Here is a 25097-nt window from a genome sequence, read left to right as displayed (position 1 = left end):
CGATTGGTTCTGCTCCTTAAGAACCTTAAAGCACGGAGCTGGAGAGATGGCTCAGCAGTTAAGAGTACTCACTGGCTGCTCTTCCAGAGGTCCTGAGTTCAATTCCCAGCAACCACATTGTGGCTCAAAACCATCTGTAATGAAATCTAGTGCTCACTTCTGGCGTACAGGCAGAACACTGTATACATAATTAAAACACACACACAACCCCCCCCCCCCAAAAAACCCTTAAAACATGGGGCTCTTAATTGAATTCCAGCCGAAGAAAGAGGCACACGAGAGCAGAACTACATCCAGGAGCTTTTATTTGTACGGAACAATTTTAAAAATACAGAATAAAATAGCTTTATCTCTACTATTATTCACAACATCTGGTCCAAATATTACATATTTTTAAAATACTTAAACGTTTAATGAAGCCGTGTTAGAAAAACAATATTAAAATTCTTTTTAAAAACTCCATAAAAGAATTACACATCTCAAAAACAACCCCACCCCAAATACCCTCAGTATGCAAAATAAAAATTAAAAAAAAAAAAAAACCAGAGAGATATATAGGTAAGGTCAGTCACAAAACTCAAATAAAATAGAGGCATCTCTACTGTTCTAAGGACAGTCAGAAACTGATGAACATGTCAAATCAAAGTTGTTAGGAACGGACAGAAGAGGATGTCCACTGAGCTGTCAGATGCGTCAAACAGTAACATTGGTATGAATGCTCTAAAAACCAGGAAACACAGCAACCTGAGAATGCTGGGTATAGAGTGGTGACAAGGCAGTCAACCTACCAGAAGGATGGGGAGGTCGATGAGGCTGCCAAAAAGGGGTCCCCAGCACTACTGTGCTTTGGGTTCCATGGATGAAAGTTAAATGCTGGCATGTAAGGGACCTTCTTGCACTACTGGGATTCTGACTGTAGGAAGAGTGCAAAGTAGAAGACGTTCTATTCTGTGCCCAAATCTCAAGGGACTGAGAATAAAGTACGGTATGTGAAACCCTGATCCAAGAGATGGTTTCCTAGAGACCAGAGCTCTGTGAAAGCTCAGGCCTAGCTGTACATAACCCAGTGTGCAGCGGACAAGCTTGGGTATGCACAGCTGGCATCCTCAACAACTGGGTAATTAGGCCCCTCACTAACAGCCATGCCAAGCCTCATACCAGCAGCCAAATGTCTATCCCAAGCACGGCCATCTGCAGGATGCTGCCTCTCTTCCGGTCAGATGGGCTCTAACTGAGGCTTCACCTCTGGGCACAGGCATGACTAACAATTAAACCTGCCGACTTTAAATCTAAGTTGCTAATATCAGTGTCTCAGCAGGGACATGAATGAGAGAATTGACAGTTTAGATCCTGATCATAAAATACACACATGGGTAAATAAAGTATACACACATACTAGAGGTTCATCAATGGAGAAATTCTATCAGCACATGACATTGTCATGAAAATTATATCATTCCCTCCCTGGAAAACTGTGACTATTATCCTGGGCAGAAATGTTATTTTACTATATGGAAATACTGTGATATTCATGCATAAATCAAGTTGTCATCATGAAAGTCAGTATTCTACAGTATAAAGTAAATCCTGCATGTGAATTTGTTACAGTGGAGATTGGACACCAGTAGGACCCACAATACTTCACTCCAGCTGGCCTAGAAAAGCCACCTCTCTTGCCTGGATCAATCCCAATGAATGTTAACACTGGAAACGCTCTTAAGAAAGATTCTGAGCCAGGTGGTGGTGGCACACACCTTTAATCCCAGCACTCGGGAGGCAGAGACAGGTGGATCTCTATGAGTTCGAGGCCAGCCTGGTCTACAGTGGGAGTTGTTCCAGGACAGGCTCCAAAGCTACAGGGAAACCCTGTCTCAAAAAACAAAGCAAAACAAACAAAGATTCTGAGCATAAACGTCTCAGTCCCAGTGAATCAAGGTTTAACTCATAAATGAAAATCACTTTACAAAGATTAGTGCCATTTCCCACTGCCTTCCAACTGGGTCTCTGGCACAAGGAGCCGGACAGTACTGTCCTTGTTCTCACATTCTGCTTTCTGTGCTGACACAAATGTTTGCTCTTGGGTGGAGGAAGGAAGCAAGTGTTCACCGGGAGACCTAGAGGTGGAATGCCCGGTAAGGATGCTCACTCTGAAATATTTTGGAACCGCCCACTGACATACCAAACACAGCAAGTCTCAGCAGTGAAGATAAGCTGGACACAAGACCTAGCAGACAGACCACACATGGCCACCATGTCCTACTAAAACTCCCCTCTAGGCACACATTTCCTATGTGTTCTGGGAGACTACAGGCTGCATGGAAAAACCTTACTAGCGGTCACAGGGCGCCAATCACTCATAGTGCAGAAAGTGCACAACTCCATGGAGGCGTCTGATCGGGTTGTTCTCTTTCCTCCCATATCCTGCCCCTTCCTTCCAAGAATATCAAAAGTTGGCTCTGAAAAAGCAAGAAGAGGAAACCCTGCTTCCAATGGAGATGCTGGCATAGAACTTCCCTGATCATATATACTTGGTGAGCCCATGTCCAAGTTTAATAGTGACCAGAGCAAAATGTAGCCAAATGGGAAGACTTGGGGTGGCACTCAGCAGAACAGGTGTAGCAGGCAGGATCGCCAACCGTTCTCACACTTCTGTGTGGACTCCTACTCCTGCTCACAACAGCAGCTCAATACTGCAGATCTCAGGAGCTTCCAAACAGAAGCTGGATAAACTAAGAAGAACGCAAACTGAGGCAACAGTGAAGGCAAAGCAGGAGAGTTGTCAGCCACACACGCTTGCTAAGGTAGGGGGACAAAGGCTACTCACCAATGTGCTTCCAGAGCACTAATTACTCGAGTAGACATTTAGAAAACATACAAAACTAAATGCAATCAGAAACCCAGTTCTTTACTTAATCTGGAGGAAGGTTTTGGCAAAACAATACAGTGGCTCTGAGGTGAGGTGTTATTGAAACCCAAAACTCTCATGGGTCATGAGGGCTGCAGGGACAAAAACAAAGACCTGGCAATATGGTAGTACTGAACCAGCCTAGGGGCTGGGGCAGAGAAACAGAGGGCCACTCAGAGTCACGCCTTGCTAAGGAAAGCAGGAATGCCCACTGCCATGCACAATTCAGCCAGGTTCATAGCCACTGAGAGATACCAGGCTTTCCTCTTGGCTTGAAAACCAAAGACAAATTCAATACAAGTCACTTGTCAGCAAGAATTTGTGTCCTAGGTTAGAACACTTCATAGATGGCACCTGGTAGCTGTTTTTCTTACTGTCTTCTGCAACAAATTACACTGGCATTTGGCTAAGGGATCAAATCCTCCCTCTGCAAGGATCAAGATCCAATGGACCTGTGACCTGACAACACACACAAAGTCTGATTAAGTCAAATTTACCAGCAATGACTTGCAACAGAAGGAAATGGCACATTCCATATGGTGATGCTGTATTACTGTCCCAGGTTCCCTTCTTCACCAAACAAATTCACATGTAACTTGACCCATGTTTCTGGGTTCTGGTCCAGTAGTCAGTTGTGATAAATAGATTAGACATTACAGTATTTACACTTTCATGGTATCGAGCAGTACAAAACACACCCACAACAATGGTCACTGGCCTTCAACAGCCATTCCAAGAAGCTTCCCTGATGGTACCCACAGCTTTACAAACGCTGGTTCTTTTCTTAATGGGGTAAGGGGTAGAGAACAAGGAATAGGATGCAAGGTTAGAAGTTCACATGGAAAAACACTGGTTTCAAAAATCCACTATAGTCATAAACATTAAATAGGAATAAAACACACAACAGTTCAGGACAACAGAGCCAAGACGCCCATAGCCTTATCTGTGGGCACTCCATACCCGTCATGCCAGCCATCAGTGAAAATGCCAAATAGGTTGTCTCAGCCAGTAAAACAGACTAGTGTGCACTGTGCTGACCTGGGTGGGGTCAGAGTGGTCAGGAATGCCATTGACTCAGGACCTTTCCATTCCTGTCAATCTCCTAGACAGAGTGCCACCCAGGCACAGCTACACAAACCTTATGCACGCTCATATCTGGGCAATGGCAGTCATCTCACTACTTTCAGTCAGGTCAATAGGTTCCTGGGTTTTGGGGACAACAATCACTCTGACCACGCAGATGTGACAAAGTAAGGACATTGGTGGCCTCTTGGCCAGAGGAGGTCTCTGCAGGGCTCAGGTCAAGTAAAGAGTTGGACATAGTGTTTAGAAGCAGAAACCCCTGGGCCTTGAAGTGGCTTGCAGGAAAGAGCACTGGAAGTCTGCACAGCAGGGAACTGAAAGCAGAACCACTATGGAGTCTAAATGCCCATTCCAGCGGCAGGACTGTGATTTCAAGTTCAGTGACCAAGGCCAGCAATAGACATGGAAAGGGCAAGGGACCAATAAGGAGAGAAGTGAGACACCATATTGGACACAATCACTACCCACAAGACAGGTGGCTGCAACCTGTCTTAGCTCTGAGGTGCAGGATGCCAAAGTAGATATACAAACATATATCTTCTTGTTACTCAGGAAGGGACTAGAGATCATGCCTCACTGTGGCCAGGCCACAGGGCACAGCAAAGGCTATACCGTGGCCTGAGAGTCTTTGTCTGAACTCCGGCTGTTCTCACTCTTCCCAAAGCCTTTCCATGTGTAGCCTACAAAGGTTGGGCTAATAGGCAGGTAGCTGAAGCATCGGTATTTTTTAATAATGTTCATGCCAAATGGCAAATTGTAGGACTCCATGCCATCAAGGGACTTGCTCCCTTTGCTCACACCCTTCTTCCATTTCTTGATTCCTCTTTCCTCTGGGGTACCTGCTCCACACACGGAGAAACACAGAAAGAATACTTAATTCCCTTAGAAATGAGGATTGTTAGACAAACAGACACACACACACACCCCATTCTAGAAATCAGACCTGCCCAATGACAGCAACAGAAAACCTGAGAAGCTGAAGATGCTTAGTCCCCAGGGGACCACTAACCCTCTTCGTTCCTTGTATTCCACAGTCAAGGGACTTTGTTCTTCATGTCCTCCCTGTCCTTTGACAGGACTCATAATTTTCACTGCGGAAGTATGACCCAGGTATCACATTGATCCAGTCTCCCACCTGGCTGTCTCCTCACCTCACCACACTCTCTTCAAAATCTACTATGACATGTGATGCAAACGCTGCCTCTCTAACACGCCAGCATAAACTATGACACCTGCCTCCAGAGCCTCTGCACTCATCGAAGCTCCTCCTGTTTCGCTGCAGTTTGGTGTGGGGATAGGAGGTGCACTGGTTCTTGGGCTTGAAGTTTTTAAGATTTCCCCTTAAAACAATCCACCACTAAAATGTCTCATTCACAAGATTTCTGGGGAGCCCATGGCAGACACACCAGACAGGTGGACTGTCTCACCTGTCCTTGAAGGCAGCATTTGACAATAGTACAGCAGCCATCTCTAAGAGACCTACCAGAAGCTCGAGACTGTGCAAAGGAGTCCATAAAAGCCCATCCCAGGCTCCAGCTGAGAAGGGAGACAGAGTCCCAGGGTGTACCCGAGCACCCCTCTGCCTTCTCAGCATCCGCAGGATGATGTGCTGCTCTAACAGTCATTTGAATGGAGTGTCATCTCAGCTACTTTAGAAGACAGTTTGTATCACTAACACCTTTGAACTGACTTATTCCTATGCTTACTCCTAAGACAGGGTTGTGAGTAGCTGGTACTCACAGGCAAAGGTCACTGAATGCTATTTGTGGTTCTTGTTTCTGTATGGCAGAGTGAGGGTGAGGGAGCCTGGGACTTGGGCTATGCTCCAGAGAGGCTTGTGTATCTAGCCCTGACATACAGCACATACCTGGGATGGTGTTGTCCAAAATAAAAGCCACACAGCCTCCTACGAACATTGCAGTGGTGAGAAGTACATTCAGTACTTGATCAATTCCTGCTATACCTGGATAAGAACAGAAGCACCATTAAGGGTCATCACTGTAGCCAGGGCAGGTCTGTCCTTGACCTCAGAAAGAGACAGTGGAGTGGACACCTCTGGAAGTCAACACAGGACCTAAACATATAAAATTCTCAGTTGTACACATGCACATACTCTTGCCAGTAACATTTAAAGTTACTATGCAAACTTGCAACAATAATTCCATTGCTTCAACAATGGTGTATAGTAGATGAACTGAATAACATTAATACTATAATAAATAGTGGAGGTATTGAGGTATAGTCTATAGATGTATAAAAGATTTAGAACTAAAAATGGCTGTTATGGGGCTTTGCAGTTAAGAGCAATAGCTGCTGGTCCAGAGGACCCAGGTTGTTTCCTCATGGTGGTTCATCTGTAACTCCAGTTCCTAGGGATCCAGTGCTTTCTTCTGACCACCATGGGTATTGCATTATATCAGACAAACACACATACAAAACACCCATACACATAAAATTAAATCTTTAATAAATGGTTGTTGTAATGCTGCAAAAAATTTACAAGTGAGTAACAAAGGAATTACACTATGGGCTGTCTGTGCAAAGTCTCACTCCATAGCTTAGGCTGGCCAGGAACTCACTGTGTTCAGGCTGGTACCAAACTCGTGGCAATCTTCCTGTGTCAGCCTCCTGAGTGTTGGGCTGACAAAAGAGCCACCAAGTCTAGTTGTTCACGCAACTTTTAAAAATGTTTTTTCTTTTTTCACTGCTGTTGTTTGTTTGTTTGTTTATTTATTTATTGGAGACAGGGTCTTTCTATGTATCCCAGGCTATCCTGAAACTCGCTATGTAAAATAGGCTGGCCTAAAATTCAGGCTGCCTGTCCAGTTAATTTGAGGTGGGTATGCATCCTAGCACTTGGGAGGTGGAGGCAGAAGGATTAAATGTTCAAGGTCAGCCTCGCCTAAATGAGTTCAGTGTCAATCTGGACTACATGAAAGCCTATGTAAGAAAAAAACTTGAAAGAATAATCCTGAATTATTCAACTGCAAAAATAATGTATCAATAGCAACAGATATTTCTTCAGAAGGTTCCTCCTTTGCTCATTCTGCATGGCAGCAGGATTTTATTAAAATAAAAAGTAGGAGCTAAAAAGGTATTTATTTAAAGAATCTGTTAATTTGGTGTGTGTGTTTGCATGCATGTATGTCTGTGCACTATTTGCATGTAACGTGAGATAAGAAGACTGCTTCAGATTTCCTGGAGCTGGGGTTCAGGCAATTGTGAACTTCCATACATACAGATGCTGGGAACTGAACCCAGGCCCTCTACAAGAGCCAAGAACAGCTCACAATAAGAGCTCACACCCAGGGCTTGGTGGAGAGCTGGCTCAGTGGTTAGGAACTGTTTTATTTCTCTTACATTTTATGTTTGAGTGTTCTGCATGTATACTTGTGTGCCGGAAGAGGGCATCAGATCCCATTATAGATGGTTGTGAGCCACCTTATAGATGCTGGGAATTGACAGCTACTGTTCTTAACTACTGAGCCATCTCTCCAATAGTTAGGATCACTTTGCTCTTGTAGAAAACCCAGGTTCAATTCCCAGGACCCACATGTGGCTCACAACTGTCTTTAACTCCACTCCAGCTCCTAGGGATCCACAGCCTCACCTGACATTCTCGGGCATGAGGCACACAAGCGATACATATACATACAGGCAGACAAACCTCATACACGATACATATACATACAGGCAGACAAACCTCATACACGATACATATACATACAGGCAAACAAAAAACTCATACGCATAAAATAAAATATAAAAAAAGAAATTAAAAAAAGTTTATAACCACTGTGCCATCCATCTTTCCAGGACCTAAATAAGTATTCTTGAATTGAAAATAGAAAGACATATCAAAGTCTGTGAAGTTGAGTTTTAAGGAATTACACAACTTAATACAGCATGAGTCTGTGAAATCAAAAGTTTTACAGAGCCAAAGGAGAGGTAACCATTAAAAAATGAGACCTCAGGGGCTGGTGAGATGACAATTCATTGGGCAAGGGCATGTTTGGTTTCTAGCATGGTGCCTTTTAAGAAGGTACCTTGAATCTTCTTCTACTTCTCTGATCCAGGCTTCTGCCTCTGCATGCTCCCAGTGTACACACATGCAGAGAAAAATTCATACACACAAAATAAAACAAAAAGTAAGCCCTTGGCACCCATACCAAGTGTTCACCTGGGGACTGCTGATCTGAAGACACCCCATAATAATGTCTGTGAGTGGCCCTGGTGGTTTCCAGAGAAATAATCAGAATAAGACTCAGAAGGAAGCAACATGCACCTGAGGTTCCAAGGTCTCTTCCAACTACAAGAGCTATTTGTGAATCTATGGCTGAACTCCCAACTGCCCTACCCAAGATTCAAGGCCTCTTTCTCCTACCTGTGACCAGAGGGTTTTGTCTGAGGTAACTGGGAAGAACAAGCCCGAAGAATATGGAGAATCCAAGCACAAACAGGTTCCGGGAAGAATTCAAATCAATGAACTGCAGGTTAGAGAGGCCGACGGCTGTGATCATTCCTGGAGAGAAAAGCGTCAGAACACAGTTCCAGAGTTTACCAGAGGCTGAGGACAGGCTCCCTGATGTCCTTTCTCTGTCCACCAGAAATCAGCTTGGAGAGCAGTGCAGTGCCAGAAAGGGCAGGTTCAGGGCTAGCGTGACCACCCAGATCTGACCCGGATGACAGCCTCACACATAAGCTTCATACTACTTTTCTTTAAATCAAGTAAACGAGTTTTAATTTTTTTAACTTTATGTATGTATTTTGCTTGCATTTATGACTGAATGAAGTGTGAGCCCAGAAGTCATTGTCAGATGCCCTGTAACTGGAGTTGTGACTGACCATCTGAGGGCTAGGAACTGAACCTAGGTCCTCTTCAAGGGCAGCCAGTGCTCTAACTGCGGAGTCATCTCTTACTCTCCCTATTTAAGCATTTTGATTAAACCCACACTAGAAATCTGGGGCATGTCCACAATGACTGTATCTGAGTGGTACAGATCAAACCCAAAGTCGCATAGTGAAAGTGATCAAATTTAAAGGGTTCATTTATAGGGGGAATATCTGAGTTAAATCAATTAGAAAATCTAAAGAGACTAGATTTTTTACCTAAATTTTCATAACATAATTACTTCTATCTTTAACATACATTTGGCATGGACACTGATGCAAATTCCTAGCTTTTTGAAGCACTGTCTTTTTTCCCCCCCTTAAGTCAGGGTTTCTCTGTGCAACAGCCCTAGTTGTCCTGAAACTCCTAGCTGTGCAGACCAGGCTGGCCTCAAACTCACAGAGATCCAACTGCCTCTGCCTCCCAAGTGCTGGAGTTAAAGGTGCATGTCACCACTGCCCAATGAAGCATCACCTTTTACAATTTAAAATGAAACTGTTAGATTTACTGCTAGATCTTATTTGCGAAAACATGCCCATTAAAAATTAGCCCGTGTGTATTGGGTGATTTTTACCCCTGTTAAGATGACTATTTTTGGTGGAGTTGAAATCCTGTTTTCAGTCTGCATTTGTGTAGCTCAGTGCTTTGTTAGAAGCTAAGTGTTTTCAGAAAAGTATGTTCTGCATGTATTTTTAGGTACACATTTTGAGGGCTGCATTATTTTTGTGTAAAACGCACTGAATCCAGGGAAATCTGGGGATTGAAGCCTGTATATAAAAGCCGTGTGTTTGATTTTAAACAGCTTGGTTTTAAAAAGAATCGGCCAGTGTGAAGAACAGTTGGTGATGGTAGGCCTCTGCATCAGGGGAGTGGACTCTTACCAAAGAGCGTGCAGAAGAGGGCTCCGAGCACGGGGTCTGGGAGAGATGCGAACAAGGCACTGAACTTGCCAACCATGCCCAAGCCCAGCATGAGTGCTGCGCCATACTGGATCACTCGGCGGCTGCCAACCTGTGGGCACAACAGTTGCAGATTACCTGCCATTCTCCAACCCAGACTGGCAGCCCGGGGCAAACGTGATGGTGTCCTGGGCAGAACCCAGAGTACTTTAAACTTTCAGTTAGCAGTGACTAGTCCTCGATACATTACTACAGAGACAACCCAAGAACGCCACTAGTCCTTGCTCCGTTCTTCTCTCCACACCTCAGTTCACTGTTGCAGCTGTGGAAAGGTGACCCCAGGGGTCAGGAGTTGGAGATAAGATTGCTTACCCACGCCCTAGATATAGTTACTTTTGTTCGTGGGCTTTGGCTGGGATGACCTCCTGGGCTGGAGTTGTCCGTGCAGCAGCTACTCTACACATACTGTTCCTGCTTCTCTCCCAGTTTCTTCATGTGACTTTTCACCAAGACAATCCCCACAGAAGTCCTTGTGGCTCCATCCATCTTTCCGAAGTCGGATAAACATTCCACTACCATTTGTGGAAGCACCTCCCCTCACAGTGTCTTGCCATAAAAGGGTGGTAAAGTGAGGGGCCTACGAATGGGGAATTCTGGAGCCTCGCTGCTGGTTTGCATGTCAACTGTACCTCTGACTAAATGACTTGATAATGCAGCTCCTCTGGCTCCCAGGCTCCTTACTCTACCATGGATAAACTGTGTGGTTTTGCCTTAAGGATCAAAGAACATGTTGCGGCTAGAGCAAAGTCAATCACGTCTGGCCTGCACACAGATAGGTGACAGTCCCTCCTCCTAGGTTTGCTGCCTCCGGGTCCTTCCTTTGCTCTCTGTCACTGAGTCAACTTTCTAGACACTGCCAGTCCCTTGTTAAAATATTGGTGATTAGTAAATAATCTACGTCTTTGGAGGCGATAGCTCACTTCTATAACCCCAGCACTCAGAGGGTGAGGCAACAGACTGGGGTTAGTGAGGGCACAGGATGGGTGGAGCAGGGAAAGGAAGAAAGAAGGTAAAAAGAAAACAAAAAGTGCCTGCCAAGGGGAACATAGTCACAGATAATATGCAACCTCCATTGCCCCAATGTAGCCTCTACTAGGACCAAAGGACAGGTAAACAGTGGAAAAGATCATACAAATTGCAGGCTCAATCAAGAGGGACTGACTCATTGATCCCATGAGAAGGAAGCCTCCCATCTGCAGTAAACGTCTTTGGGCATCTAAAGTGCGCTCGTCTGTTAGACTGGGGATGGACAGACATGAAGATGAGTTTTAAGTCGCAGCCCCATGATAAAATTGCACTGTTGTGCTATGTGGGAGCCCGGGAGGAAAGGGGAAAAAACGAGTTGGGGAGAGTTGTTGAATGTTCTGCGAAGTTGAGTAAGATTTCCCTGAAGGAGAGTTGACAGGCAGAGGGACCATTCAGTGTGAAGGCTCCCAGTAGGAATGGGTAGCCCCCTACCAGGCCACAGTGGCCCAGGGATGCCCGCGACAATAGATCTTAATATCCAAGCAGCAACTAAGCCACTCTTCTGTTCATGAATAGTACCTGAACAACTACAGATTTTTTTGATCTTCGTTTTGTTTTGTTTTCATTGTTTCTCGGTGTAACTCTTACTGTCCTCTAACTCAGAGATCTATCTGCTTCGGCCTCTGAGTGCTGGGATTAAAGGTATGTACCACCATGCCTAGGTTGTCTTGTTTTTTGAGAGGGGATCTTGATAATGCAGACCAGGCTGGCCTAGAACCTACTCCATTGCCCAGGCTCATGGTTTTCCTGCCTCTGCCTCCTGAATACTTGGCTTATAAACAGGCATGTCCTATGTCCAGTTTATCCCCGCTGCCAACTGCCCTAAGATCCTGCCCTCCTGTTACCTGCTAGTTACATTAGACCTTTAAGACTCCTCTATTCTGCCCATTCCCTGGCACCTCTTCCATACCTCCTTGCTTCTTCCTTCATGACCATCAAAAAGTCAAATTTGTATTCCTGGCTTTTCCCAGGTCTTCAATAGCATGTAATGTACCAGAGAAATGATCTTTCCTAGATACCATCTCTAAAAGACACTCTATTTGGACTTGAGAAATGGTTCAGCAGTTAAGAACACTACTGTTCTTTCCAGGACCCATGTTCAGCTCCCAGCACCCACATGATAGCACACAACCCACTTAAATTACAGTTTTGGGGATCCAATGCCCTTTTTTTTTGACTTCTAGGGTCAGAATCAGGCACATACATATGAAATAGAAACTAACACTGACACATGGAAAAAATGTAGTCTGGGGTGGGCAGACTATGTTTAGGAAGACCATGTTACTCTGTTCCTAGAAATAAACCAAGTGGCAAACAATTTAAGTGACCATATCTGTAACATAGCTGGTACTTGGAACCAGCTACGCCAGAAAGCCATGCTAAACTGATTATCAAGTGAGAAATTCTAACATCTTACAAGCTACCTTTATAGACCAGGGCACAGAGACCAAAGGAGCTACCTGCTGTCCCCATGTTGAGAAAAAGTGATGGGGCCAGAGCAACCCAATCCCCGGTGTCTGTCCTGTTGCCTTCTCTGTGGGACAGGCGGACTACACTCAGCAGAGGCAGAGTAGGTTACTCAACTCTGGTGAGGTTAGGAATGCAGTGACTGGATAGAAGCAGCTATCAGCAGAACTGCCTGAAAATGGGGGACAGACTACCCTCCTTTCAATCCAAGCATGGTTCAATAGCTCAGCCCTGTATGTCCAGGAGACTGCGACAGTGGCGGTATTTTCTGAATGTGCTGTCCTCTGCCAGTCACTGAGCATGCGCAACGAGAGTCTTGAAATATGGCCAACGAGACTGGGCAAGTAAAATCTTAACATGAACCTATTTAAGTGAACACAGCTACATGTGCTCCTGACTGCCGTGTCAAGACAGATGGATCTAGACCTTAGGGGCTGGGCTCAACTCACAAATCAGAGGGCTAGGGTCACACACACACATTTCTGCTCCAAGTCCCAGCTCCCTGCTCTAAGGCAGATGTAGACTAGGGACTCAACAGTGAGTATCTTGAATGGATACAGTTCTTGCCTGGAGAAATGGCTCCAAAGACTGGGAACAAAGGGATTCAGAGCAACATAAATTAGCTCATGCATTAGTGTTGGTGAGTTGAAGAGATAGCCCAGTGCTTTTGGTATTGTTCTTCCAGCTCCCATAGTTAGAGGCCCACAACTGCTTATAGCTTAGCACCAAGGGGATCTGACTCTATCTTCTGGCCTTGCAGGAACTGCACTCATGTGTACATTTTCCCCCTGCACAACTAAAATAAATAAGTAAGTGCTGTTGGGGTAACATTTCAGAGAAGGCTTGTATCACTCAAATGCCATTCAGTCCCTGGGCCTGTAAAGGGTACTTGCTTCCTTTCAGTGACCTTAGCTGTTCTATGTATCTGTAGAGGTACAGAAGGAGGGTGCTTGATAAACACGAGGTCCTCAGGAGTTTTACAGCCTCCCTGTTTGGAGCTAGTTATTTGCCCATGGGCAGATGCTAAGGGGTTACTAGTTAATACCCACTTTGTGCCTATCAAACCCTTCCTTCAGCTCCTTGGGCTCCACATTGTTGCCTATTGTAGGCAGCACTTGTACAACACTGAAGGAAGTTCCCATACAGTGTCCCTCCCTCCATGCCATGTGCTGGGAGAATGGGCAGTAGATGGTGCCATTGGTCCACCTGAAGTTGAGCTCACACTGGCCCTGCCTCTAGGGGAAGATCAGAAGGTCGGGTGTGCTCCCTGCATCTCAACACTGCTCCCTCTCACCTGGATTTGTAACCAAGATGAGTGAAACTTAATATTGGGTTTCTTTTTATCTGGTTATAGAATCTTGCATGAGGCTAGGGGGTCAAACAGGTCTAGAAGGCTTCCGGATTGGGTTCTTAGGTAAGGAGTCCTGTGACTCATGCAGGCTATAAAGAAAAGGGAACCAGTCTCAACAGTCTCTAGTTACACAACATCCAATGGCTGCTGGGCCAGCCAGCACTCCTCAACATCCTGGCAAGCAGCACTGTTTGCCTATGGCAACTAGAACATGAAGTTTAATTGCCCGTAATAAATCTGACAGGTCAGGAGCAGACTTTCTCACAGAAGCTGGGTTTTGGGGTGGGACAACTGTACGCTTACATGTCACTATCTAATGTTGAGTGGGGAGGACTCCAACCCAGGCTCTGCTTCACTGTGACTCCACAGATTTCACTGAGAAGGGGCTCTGATCCAGAGGCCTGAGACTTATTTATTGTGATGGATGGTTTCTGTAGAGACAGGCATCTCTCATCCAACATGCCCTGCTGAACTGAGGGTCTTTCCTCGTTAGGATGTAATCTCCAGCTTTCTTTCTCATCAGGCACTCCAAAGTGCTTAGAGCAGAGGCCTGACACAGGCAGGTGCTTAGTCAACATCTGGAGATAGCAGGAAGCCACAATTAAACCCAGATGCCTCTTACCCAGGGTGGCCAAGTGAGGTGAGGTCTCCTAACAGGCACTCTGAAGCTCGTCCAAGAGGGGGAGGGAGGTGGGGAAGGAAGATCACAATGGAAGGGTCACAGGTCAAACCCATCAATGAAATGGACAGACAGCCATTTAACTAGGAAAATATTTGTACCTTTGTAATTCCCAAAACTCCAATATTGGGACTGGAGGATGTAGAGCCATTCCCAGTACCAAATATGCCATCGAGAACACAGGAAAGACCCTCCACAAAAATACCCCTAAAAAAAAAGAAACGGGAAAAAGAGAAACAGTCACTCATGGGAAACTTTGAAACCAGCTCTTAACGTTTGAAGCCTACAAGAATGATGCCCCTTGAGAGGGGTGGGGGTGTCAAGTGGGACGGTATGTGGACTCTCAGGTCCCTTCTCAGACAGGCTGAGGACATGCTCAGCAACTCTAAGAAGGCTATCTCCACATTGCCCATTAGACATGAGTACGTTAAAATAATTTCAATAAAATCAAACTACTGAATCTAAGAGAAGTGTGGGCTGTGCTTAGAAGTAAAGCATACCAATTTGATTCTTTGCTATTAAGATAGTTCCATCAGGAAGAAATACTTTGTAAGCTTGTACATTTTTCTGGGGGTGGGGGTGGGGTAGGATTTCTCTGTATAACCGCCCTGGCTGTCCTGGAACCTTTTTTGTAGATGGGGGTGACCACCTTGTAGAGCAGGCCACCTGCCTCTGCCTCCCAAATGCTGGGGCTAAAGGAGTGCAGCGTGACCGCCTGGCTTTGAATCTTTTTATGAAAAACTGACACGAGTGGTCTCATCATGTGAAACAGCTCTGCTGGAGGGCTGTGACAGCCTCAGAGAACCCCGCCCCCAGGCCGTGCCGGTCATGCTGACTCACGTTGGAGGAGCAACAACAGGGAGGGAGAGTGGCCTGTGCTCCTTTCCCCATGTCTTCCTTAGAAACACTCTCTGAATGACTTCCAGACGCTCACGAGGTGCAAACCCCACAGCTCATGGGGGACACTCATTTAAAATTCTGGATCTTGGTTTTTGCCTCCCCAAAGCTGTTCTTGTCTGGTTCTGTGATCCATGACTGTGAACAGATTACCTCAAAAGGCAACTGACATAAATCCACCGACAGACCCACAGCAGTTACTATCTGATGCAAGAAAAATGTCGTGCTACCTGCCTGACTATGGCAGTCAGGACTGAATGAGAGAGAAACAGACTTTTCTTCAACTCAGAAATAAGTTCTTTGGAGATAGGGGTCCTTGAGAAAACAAGACAACACACAACAAAACCAAGCAGAGAACAACGGAAACACGTGGTGCCCGTTTCACACTGAGAAGAGATGCATCCACCTCTATAGAAGTCGGGGAGACTGGAAGGAGGGAACGTAGAATGCTGCTCTGTGCCATGGGTGAGACAGCCAGGGCATTGAGGGCAGTGACTTGGCCAAAGATAAACAACCAATTATGATTTGGCTGCTGTCATCTGAAGCTCTCAGTTTCTACCACAAGACTAGATGAGCATGTCTTCTTGGGACATACCTGTTGATTGCATGGACAGGAGGTGGTGGGGCGCAGGAGAGCCTGGCACAGGCATAGTAATCACCGATGGACTCAATAATACTGGCTACAACAGCACTAAGCATGCCAATGACACCAGCTGCAGAGACGGTGGGCATCCCCCACTGAACTGAGGAGAGAAAACAACCATGAAAGATGTGCACACTTGCCTCTAGGGGCTGGCAAGGTTTCAAGAACCTCAGGGAACTCTGTAAGATCTGTGCAGGATTCTTAAGCTCTTGCAAACCATTTGCTTTTAAATCTTAAATCACAGCAGATGCCTGGGAAGGTTACTGAGCAGGGGTCTCAGTGAGGGTTGCCCTCCGCATCTTGACTTGAGAAAGCCATCACTAGACTGGAAGAGGTGGGGGATTCTCTTCCTCAAAGTCATGTTCCTAGAATCCACTAAAGTGTAATTCAACACCGCCTGCTATGGTGAGACAGAAATTTGTGGGGTTTTTTTTGTTTGTTTGTTTGTTTTTTTTTTTTTTTGAGACAGTGTCCCTGGATGGCCTAGTATTAACTACACAGCCCTGACAGGCCTCAAACTCATGACAAGTCTCCTGCATCTGTTTCTAGAGTGTGAGTTACAGGGCTGGGATTACATTCTTGGCTTGGAATAGAAATTTGTATCAGGGATTCAGAGCACAGCTGTGGACACCATGGTACAAAGTAGTGGCATTAAGTGAAAAGTTCCAGATACTCAAGTACACCACAGAGTAAATGTGACCCTACCTTGTCACCATTAGGTTTGTTAACTTTTATTTCAGAAAGCAAACAAAATTCCCATTGTAATTTCATCTGAGTATCCACATTTGCTTAATTCTTATTAGACATTTTTCTTTCCTTGGTAAAGGCACATGCCCTTCTTCCTTGAACCATTAGGAATAGTAACCCAGATGCCACACAGAGGGAAAATCTGAAACACGGTTCTGGGGCAGGAGCCTGCCCTGTAGCTCTGGGCACTCTGAGAAGAACACTAACAGTGTGACGGTTCAAGTTCAAATGAAGACAGGCCTTCAAAGCAGGATGTACAAACAAGGCTGCAAAGTGAGGAGAGTGTTCCAGCCTGGGGCTGTTCTACTCTGGGAGCCAGCAGAGGAGGCAGACACAGCTGGAGCAAGAGGTGCAAGGTGTCAATTCCAGAAGAAGAGTGTAACATCCCCAGAAGGGGTGTCATAGGCTGTACACTGGCGGCCCACACTTTCTCCAAGGGTTGGTTCAAGGACGTTCTTTATCTTAGAACAAGCTTTCTTCTGTTACAGTATATAGACTGTAGCATGATGGTTTCCCTTGAAGAAATCTTCCCTTCCCTGATTTTGAGAGAAGATTTCCTATTATATTCTACATTTTCAGTTGAACATTACTAATTTAAAAATATAAAATGTTCCAAAATCTGGAATTTTTTTAGAACATGATACCACAAGTGGAAAATTCCAAACCTAACCCTATGTGTTACACTACAGTCAAAACGCAGGTACATGGGGGGCTGGAGAAGACTTGGGGGTGAGAGCACTGGCTGTGCTTTAAGAGGACCTGGGTTCAATTCTAAGCACCCAGATGACAGCTCACAAACATCTGTAATTTCAGTTCCTGAGGATCCAGCACCCTCTTCTTGCCTCCATAGACACTAGGCAGGACAATAATGCACAGATATACTTGCATGCAAAGCACCCATACAACATTAAAAATAAAATGCACTATTCCAAAAAGAAAATAAATTACCTTCAAGTTGTGTGTCAGGTGGATGAAATGCAGATGGTCTTCATGCTTAGACCCAGCCTCACTGTACTGGGGATACAGTATGTACAGATCCCTAGTCCAAAACTCTGAATCTAAGATGCTAGGGCCCATCATTTTGAAAAAAATGGGAATACTTAACCTGCACCACTTTTCATGAAATACATTTTGAATTTTTCTGTCTCTGTTTTGCTTTTTTGCTTTTTACCTGAAGTCTTTAAGTCTGATTTCTAAAACTCCTTTATATCAACATTTAAGCTTTAAATATTTAAGTTTCTAAAGACTTACTTTTATTTTATGTATACTATGTATACAAACGTTTTATCAGCATGTATGACTATGCACCATGTGTATGCAGTGCACACAAGCACCCTTTAAGAGGGCATCAGATCCCCTGGAGCTGGAGTTATAGATGGTTTGTGAGCCACCATGTGAGTGCTGGGAAGAGAAGCCAGGTCCTCTGGAAGAGCTCTCAATCACTGAGCCCTCTCTTTCCAGTCTGTGCACACATTCCTACACGCACGCACGCACGCACGCACGCACGCACAACTAACTTCTGGAACTTTGTTTACTAATTTGTTTTGAGTCCATGTATGTGGTCTCAAATCAGTCATGCTTTTGCCTAAGCCTCCTGAAAGCTCGTATTATCTACAAGGACATGCTGTGCCTGGCTTACCTACTTTTTCAGGGTGTTACAGCAGGTTTTCAGCTTTGGCACTGCTGACATCTTGGGCCAGAAGTCTGTATATTAACATCAATCTTGGCAACCCTTCCTATATTGAAGGCTGAGGGCACAGCTTGTGATATCTGAAAGTGTCCTCTCTAGACTGATCCAAGTGTTGGAAAGTGCGTAGAACTGGGTCTTGCAGATGGGTGAAAGACAGTTCACTAGCTCTTGGCAGCTGAAGGCTGTCCCTGAAGAGAACCCTATGAGCTCACATACTCCCATGGTGATGCCATGAACCCTGTCTACTAAGTGACACCATCTCATGGATGAGCCCTATAATGCCCCTGCGGAGTCCCTTGCAGGAACAGCTGGTGGCCTGTATTGTCACTAGGTGTCAGCTGGGAAGCCATATGCATGAGCAGGCCAAGTGGCTATGCTGAGGCTCTGCTCCATCCTCCCAAGAGACCTTCAATCTCACTTTATCTTGGCTTATAGGTGTGTTTATGAACTGAGCACATTTTTCTGGAAATAGGATAGGTATATATAAATACACTCTGAGATGCCATGTGATGAGAATGTTATCTTAGAAGGCTAAGCCTGTTAAAGCTTTCAGAAAGTATCAACAACAAAGGGGGAGCTGCAGATAGTATCACCACTCGGCATGCTTGGAGGAGGTATCTTTGACCCAACCTTAATATTCTTGGCTTTTCTTGCTTTTGGGTTTCTCATTGTAAAATAAGAAAACAAGACAGCTCAAGGGGTGACCGGCTCAACCTGGCTAAGTTCATGCTTCAACTCTAAGAAAACTGAAAATGTTTGGAATAGCATTCTAATCACTGGTTCCCGTGAGGAAGTTCAGAGCTGGGACCCGGAGAATGCTGCATGTGACTCCAGGTGATCCTTTGGGTGCAGATCCATGCTCTGCACAATGAGTTACCCAACACTGGAGCCTAAGCTCCATCTTCCGGCTGCTTGTAAGTGTCAGGTTCCTGCCACAGCTGTGACCAAAGGAAAACTATCCCATAAACTGGTGGGCAGGAGCAGCTAGCTAATCTTTCCACTGTGGCAGCCCTGGCACCAAGAAGCTTTGTGCCTGTCTTTACCAGCAGTGGCCCTCAAATCTTTGCCATCACAGCTCACATTTGGCCAGAGCACCTGCCCAGGATTTCAGAGCCTAATAGGGCCCAGAAGGCCAAGCAGTTAACCTGAGAGGGGAATTGGTCAGTAACTATGTGTGGGTGACTGACCTCTGGGGACAAGAACTTCCCTTTTCACTGTCTGATTCTCTAATGACCAAAAAGCCACAGGGTTTGGGAGAAGGCTTGGTGGGTAAAGCGCTTGGCATCTGAAGCATGAGGACAGGAGTTGAAATTCCCAGAACCCACACAGCAGTACATATCTACAATGCCAGTGCTTCTTTCTCCAGAGAGATGGGTGGTGGAAAAAGGAGACTCCCTGTAGCTCACAGCATAGGTAGTCTGGTGCATGCAGTGGCAAACAACAAAGAGACCCTATTTCCAACAAGGGAAGGATGAGAGCCACATCTGGGACTGTCCTCTGACCTCCATACTCATACACATACACATGCATATACATACACATAAGTGATTAGAAAATGTCCAGGTAAAGAGACATTCTCAGATCAAAAAAGGCTTTCCACGATGTAGAACCTTTTGTCTACTTCCAACCCCTCCCGGTTGGGCCTTCATGATACTTACATGGGTATGGAACCTTAAACCATGGGGCTACCAGAAGTACGCCCTTCCTGGCATCTGTGCGTGCATAGTAGCCATAGTTGGTGCTATTGGAAGGGAAGACATCAGTCACCGTGAAGATGAAGCACAGCAGCCAGGACACGAGGATAGCCAGGATGATCTGGAGCGGTCAAGGGCAGAATTTTTGTTGAGTAACACATCCCTTTCTACCTGTACCTACCACCCCAAGGCTGCCATCGTCAGGACTATGCAGAACAACTGCTTCAACGAGACTGTACTGAGAGTTATGCAGGTAAATTCACTTTCTCTTTCCAAAGTCTGGCTTGTAAAAGAATGGGCAGCATGCCTGCAGAGACCACATGGGGTCACATCTCAGAGCCACTGACAAGAGTCCTTCTGTGGCAATGCAGAAGAATGTGATCTAATCTTTGAACTGGAACCTTACAGACATCTAGACTTTAGCCTGTGAGGAGTAAGTACTCCAATGCCATCATCACAGAGATGTAGGAGGGTCTCCCTGTAGTCATCCTTTACCTAGCACCTTACATGTGAACAAAGGCATACTGTGCTAGAGGTGGGGGTAGGGTGACCAGCTACTCACTGGAAACATTTTGAAAAGTTGTAATTTGTACGCAGTCCATCCTTTCTTGGATTTGTAAATTGGGAGAGGAAATTTAACATTTCTGGCATATTGCGAGAATAGTAACACTAGGAAAATCGTCCTAAGAAGAAAAAAAAAATCATAAAATTAAAGGTTGTTATCTCCATGCATTAAAATACCTCAGCTTTATTGGTTACAGGTGTTGGGTTCATTCACCTAAGCCCTCCCTCCTCACTTCAATTTGGAAATGTTACTACGTGGAAAAAGATGTCACAAGCAACTGGCCTACGATTTCTTGATTGAGTAAGAAGATTAAGGAATGGGAAAACTCACTCTGTGGAAGGGAAATGATGCCAGATAAAATAATACCAGAGAGTATATTGACAACTAGACATCAGCTCGAAGCAACCAAGAAACTATTGCATACTAACAGGATTGAAGTGTGCACGCACGCCTACATACACACCAACAGGAGGAAAGTGTGCACACACACCTACATGCACACCAACAGGAGGGAAGTGTGCACACACACCTACATATACACCAACAGGAGGGAAGTGTGCACACATGCCTACATGCACACCAACAGGAGGGAAGTGTGTACATAGTGTGGGAGAATGTCCTGGATTTTGTCTATATTTTAAATAAACGCTGATTGGCCAGTAGCCAGGCAAGAAGTATAGGCGGGACAACCAGACAGGAAGTAGAGGTGGGTGAATGAGAACAGGAGAATTCTGGGAAGAGGGAAGCTCCCTCTGCAGTCCTGTCCAGACACAGAAAAAGGAAGATGTGACCTGCACCGCTGAAAAAGGTACCAAGCCATGTGGCTAACATATAATAGAATAATGGGCTAATACAAGTATAAGAGTTAATAAGAACCCTGAGCTAATGGGCCAATCAGTTTATAACTAATATAACCTCTGTGTGATTTTCTTTGGGACTTAAGGAATGCAGGAACTGGGCAGGACAGAAACCCCGACAACGTGTACACACGCCTGCATACACACCTACAGGAAGGAAGGACATGATCCAAAGCCACCAGGGATCAATTTTACATTTTGAGGTGATTACTGGATACTTTTTCCTACTTTCCTTCATTTTCTGGTTTATTTATATTGAGTATAAGTTACTTTTGAAAACAAGGTAAATCTTCAGTATTCAAGAAAAGCAGACAGCTTCTTGTGGGGCAGCTTCTGTGATATGCTCCTTCTACAGGCACTATGCCAGTGTTCACAACCACATGGGTAGATCTACTTGGTGATAAAGTCTAAAGCCTGAGCTTTAGTTACTTCTCCTTCTACACCTGTCCTAGTAGGACTGCCTGGGTTGACTGCAATACTAATCCAGGGACCCTGACCCTTCCTCACCAGCCTGAAGGCCCAAGTGGCTGCCAAGTAGGAGGCCATTTCTCATCTTCCTAGGTGGACTGTATGAAGAAAACAATACAGGGACACAGGATGTGGTGAACAACCTAACTATGTCCAGTGGCTTTTTTCACTTGCCACCCAAGGTACAGCTGACAAGAAGAAAGTGTCCTCAAAGCTAAGCTTAAGGATTCCAACTGCTGAGACAGCAGTAACAGCAAAGAAAACCCACTTCCTGTGGAGTCACCTGGGTAAACTGATAACCCATCAATTGACAACTTGGGTCAAGGTTGAAATCATTTATGGGGTCCAAGTCATTTCAGTTCCTCTGGGATAGAATTTATAAAAAACAAACAAACAAAAACAAAACAACAACAATAAAAAACCTACCAAAACCAACATGGCAACAGAGAGTGGAAAACTGCCACTACTGTAATAATAGCCCACTGAGCCCCAACCCTACCTGCCATCTTTCTTTCAAGCAACACCTACCTGTACTGTACTGTTCTCTTTCCAAATACATTTAAGAGACTTGCCAAGAAGCATGGGGGAAAGGGGTGGTTAAAAAAAGTGTAGCTTGTGTCTTAGCTGGAAGATGGTAGCACACACCTTTAATCCCAGCACTTGGGAGGCAGAGGCAAACAGATCTCTGTGAGTTCAAGGCCAGCCTGGTCTACAGAGCTAGTTCCAGGACAGGCTCCAAAGCTATAGAGAAATCCTATCTCGAAAAATAAATCAAAACAAAAAGTGTAGCTTGTATCTAAACTGGAATTTCAAAAGAGGGGACAGAGGAAAGGTCCAGAACTAATGGTGAATCACTACACAGGTCAGAAATGGTCAGAAAAGGGCGGGCAAGGGAAGGTGGTGACCAAAGAGTAGCAAAATCAAAAACCAAGGAGAAAACAGATGCAGAACTTGTTCTGGGCTGCATGTGGCAAATGGGGAGGGGGAAAGTGTGACAAAGTAGGAGTGTGGCAGCAGAGGAAATGGCTTGGGGGTCTGTGTGCCCATCCTGTGGAACAGCGAGTGAGGAGGGACACGGGAGAATTAGCTACAGAGTTTATGGGGTGGACATCGCTCACATAGAGGACGTCTGTGGAGGCCTCCTAGGGGAGAGTATGGGACACGAGGAGTTCATTTTCACCATTTCTAATTCTCTAGAAGAATTTCATTGTTTTCCTTTTCTGGTGTATGGAGTTAACCCTCCATATGTGCACACACACTATGCTCAACTCAGCCTTACCAGAAGTGGGCCTGGAAGGCTTTTAGCTCACAGATGGCTGTTGGTATTACTTTTAACTGTTTTCTCTGTTTTTATTAACTTCCCCCACTTAGGTCACATGGTTTGCTAGCTACTGGAGAGAAAAGGTTACACGTACTTTATTTCTCTTAAAGCTTTTAAAGTCTCTCCATAACGGTACTAATCACTCTGCGGTTATCAATACTACTACTGTTACCAGCTAAATTATTAGCAATTGTTCCAATTTCTATGCTAACTAGGAATCATTTATATAAAATTTTTAGGTTTTCTTTTAAGCTCCTATGTGGTTTTCCCCCCGAATCTTTTTGTTACGGGCCTAAAATTTTAATATTTTTATAAACACCAGCACCTTTCTGGTACCGCATCTCACTAAGTTAAAATTCCTTAATGGCATCTACAAATACACGCCTGCATGGAGAATGTTCTGACTGACCTTTGGTAAAGTATGAAAATAAAAAGAATACTTGGATACTTTCATACACCTTGCACACCACAGTGGCAGGCGTGAGTGTGAGCTGAGTTCCAGTCAGACCACACAGACTTTGAAAATAATCTTGGTCACAGACTAGCTGTGTGGCACACTGCCTCTCTGTGCCTCTGTTTCTTCAGTTGTTAGACATGTAGAACACTAGTCTCAGCCTATGTAAATACTATGCAATGTTCTATGTAATATTATATAAAGCAGAGAGATATGGGAAAAATTAATAGATGCTGCCAATTATTAAATATGGAATATTTCCCAAAACAAAAAAAAATTAGAAATTTTAAAGTTTTCAAATTTTCATTCATTAGTAAAATTACAGCTTCTTGGGAGCTCTGACCTATGATAGAATCCTTTCACCTACTATATATATTACAGAAAGAATATGAATCCTCAATCTTATGATTAAAGTCCCATATGTTCATTAGTATACAAATTGGTTGGCATCGTCAATGCTTTTGATGATCTATAGAGAAAGAAGGCAGGTCCCATAAGAAACTGGCCTTGCCATTGGAATGCACAGCTCTGATATCAGATGAGCGCTCACAGGTCCTCTGGTAACAGTGCTCTACTGCCAGTTCCATCTAAACAAGACAGCTCACTACTGTCTGCCTTTGGAATACCATGACTGTTCTCATGTCTAAACTCTGATCTAAAAGAATCACTTAATTAGCCCTCACATGAACAGAAAAAAATGAAAATGTCCGAACACTTCATCTTCACAGATTGCTTTCTTCTCAAGTTAGTGCGCTGTCCCAAGTATCCCACAAAGCTGACCCAACCATATTAGAATGACCCCACCCTGGAGTTCTCTCAGAACACTTACAGCATGGCAATGCCCCAGTGCTTCCCTGCTCTCTCTCCTGCTGCCTGGAAACCAGAGAGGCCAATGAGGGCCACGGTGGGTGTGATGGTCAGCGGTCCAATATACCTCAGCAGAGCCCCAGGAAGGCCAAGGAGACCAATGACCACTTCTATCAGTGAGGACATGATGATAGCTCCCTGAATCTGAAACAAAAAAGGGACAGTTTGCGAGTGATGTCAAACACTGAGAACGTCACCTGTAACCACAACGACATTTCTGCAAGGCTACCAGTCATATATAGGAGCGTGACAACTCCAACAGTTCCCGGGGCCCTGCAAAAAAGGTTTCTGTGGAGGTGACTGAGGCCTAACAAATGAATATGACAGCGCTGCTTTAGGGCTAGGGCAGAAATGGGCACTGAGGACAAATCTGCCTGCCTTCTCACCGCGAGGTGAGATGGGCAAAGCTGTCAGTTCTCGGATGCACACATTTTCAATCCAGTCCTGCAGGTTATTTCAATACAGTCAGCTTCAAAAAAAAAAAAAAAAAAAAAAAAAAAAAAAAGGCCCTGGAAAAACATTCAAACCCAACA

At 44.9% G+C, this 25097-nt stretch overlaps 1 protein-coding gene across 3 annotated transcripts in view; it reads right to left on the bottom strand.

The window, feature by feature from the left end:
• Nucleotides 1-288: 288 nt before the first annotated feature.
• Nucleotides 289-25097, bottom strand: part of Slc23a2 (solute carrier family 23 member 2) — a 104415-nt gene continuing 79606 nt past the window's right edge. For all 3 annotated transcript variants that reach the window (XM_050133964.1, XM_050133969.1, XM_050133958.1), the window contains exons 8-16: nt 24527-24708; nt 20595-20715; nt 19997-20153; nt 15854-16001; nt 14463-14568; nt 9761-9890; nt 8373-8510; nt 5856-5951; nt 289-4827 (exon numbers count right to left, since the gene is read on the bottom strand). In XM_050133964.1, coding sequence (XP_049989921.1) covers nt 4595-4827; nt 5856-5951; nt 8373-8510; nt 9761-9890; nt 14463-14568; nt 15854-16001; nt 19997-20153; nt 20595-20715; nt 24527-24708 — 1311 coding nt within the window. In that variant the 3' untranslated portion in view covers nt 289-4594. The remainder of the gene's footprint in view (nt 4828-5855; nt 5952-8372; nt 8511-9760; nt 9891-14462; nt 14569-15853; nt 16002-19996; nt 20154-20594; nt 20716-24526; nt 24709-25097) is intronic.

The sequence above is a fragment of the Alexandromys fortis genome, unplaced genomic scaffold, assembly GCF_014885135.2.
Source record: "Alexandromys fortis isolate MF-2015 unplaced genomic scaffold, M_Fortis_MF-2015_v1.1 scaffold_6, whole genome shotgun sequence".
Taxonomy (NCBI): domain Eukaryota; kingdom Metazoa; phylum Chordata; class Mammalia; order Rodentia; family Cricetidae; genus Alexandromys; species Alexandromys fortis.
Note: the sequence above shows the minus strand (reverse complement) of the source record. Positions and strands in the feature narration are given on the sequence as shown.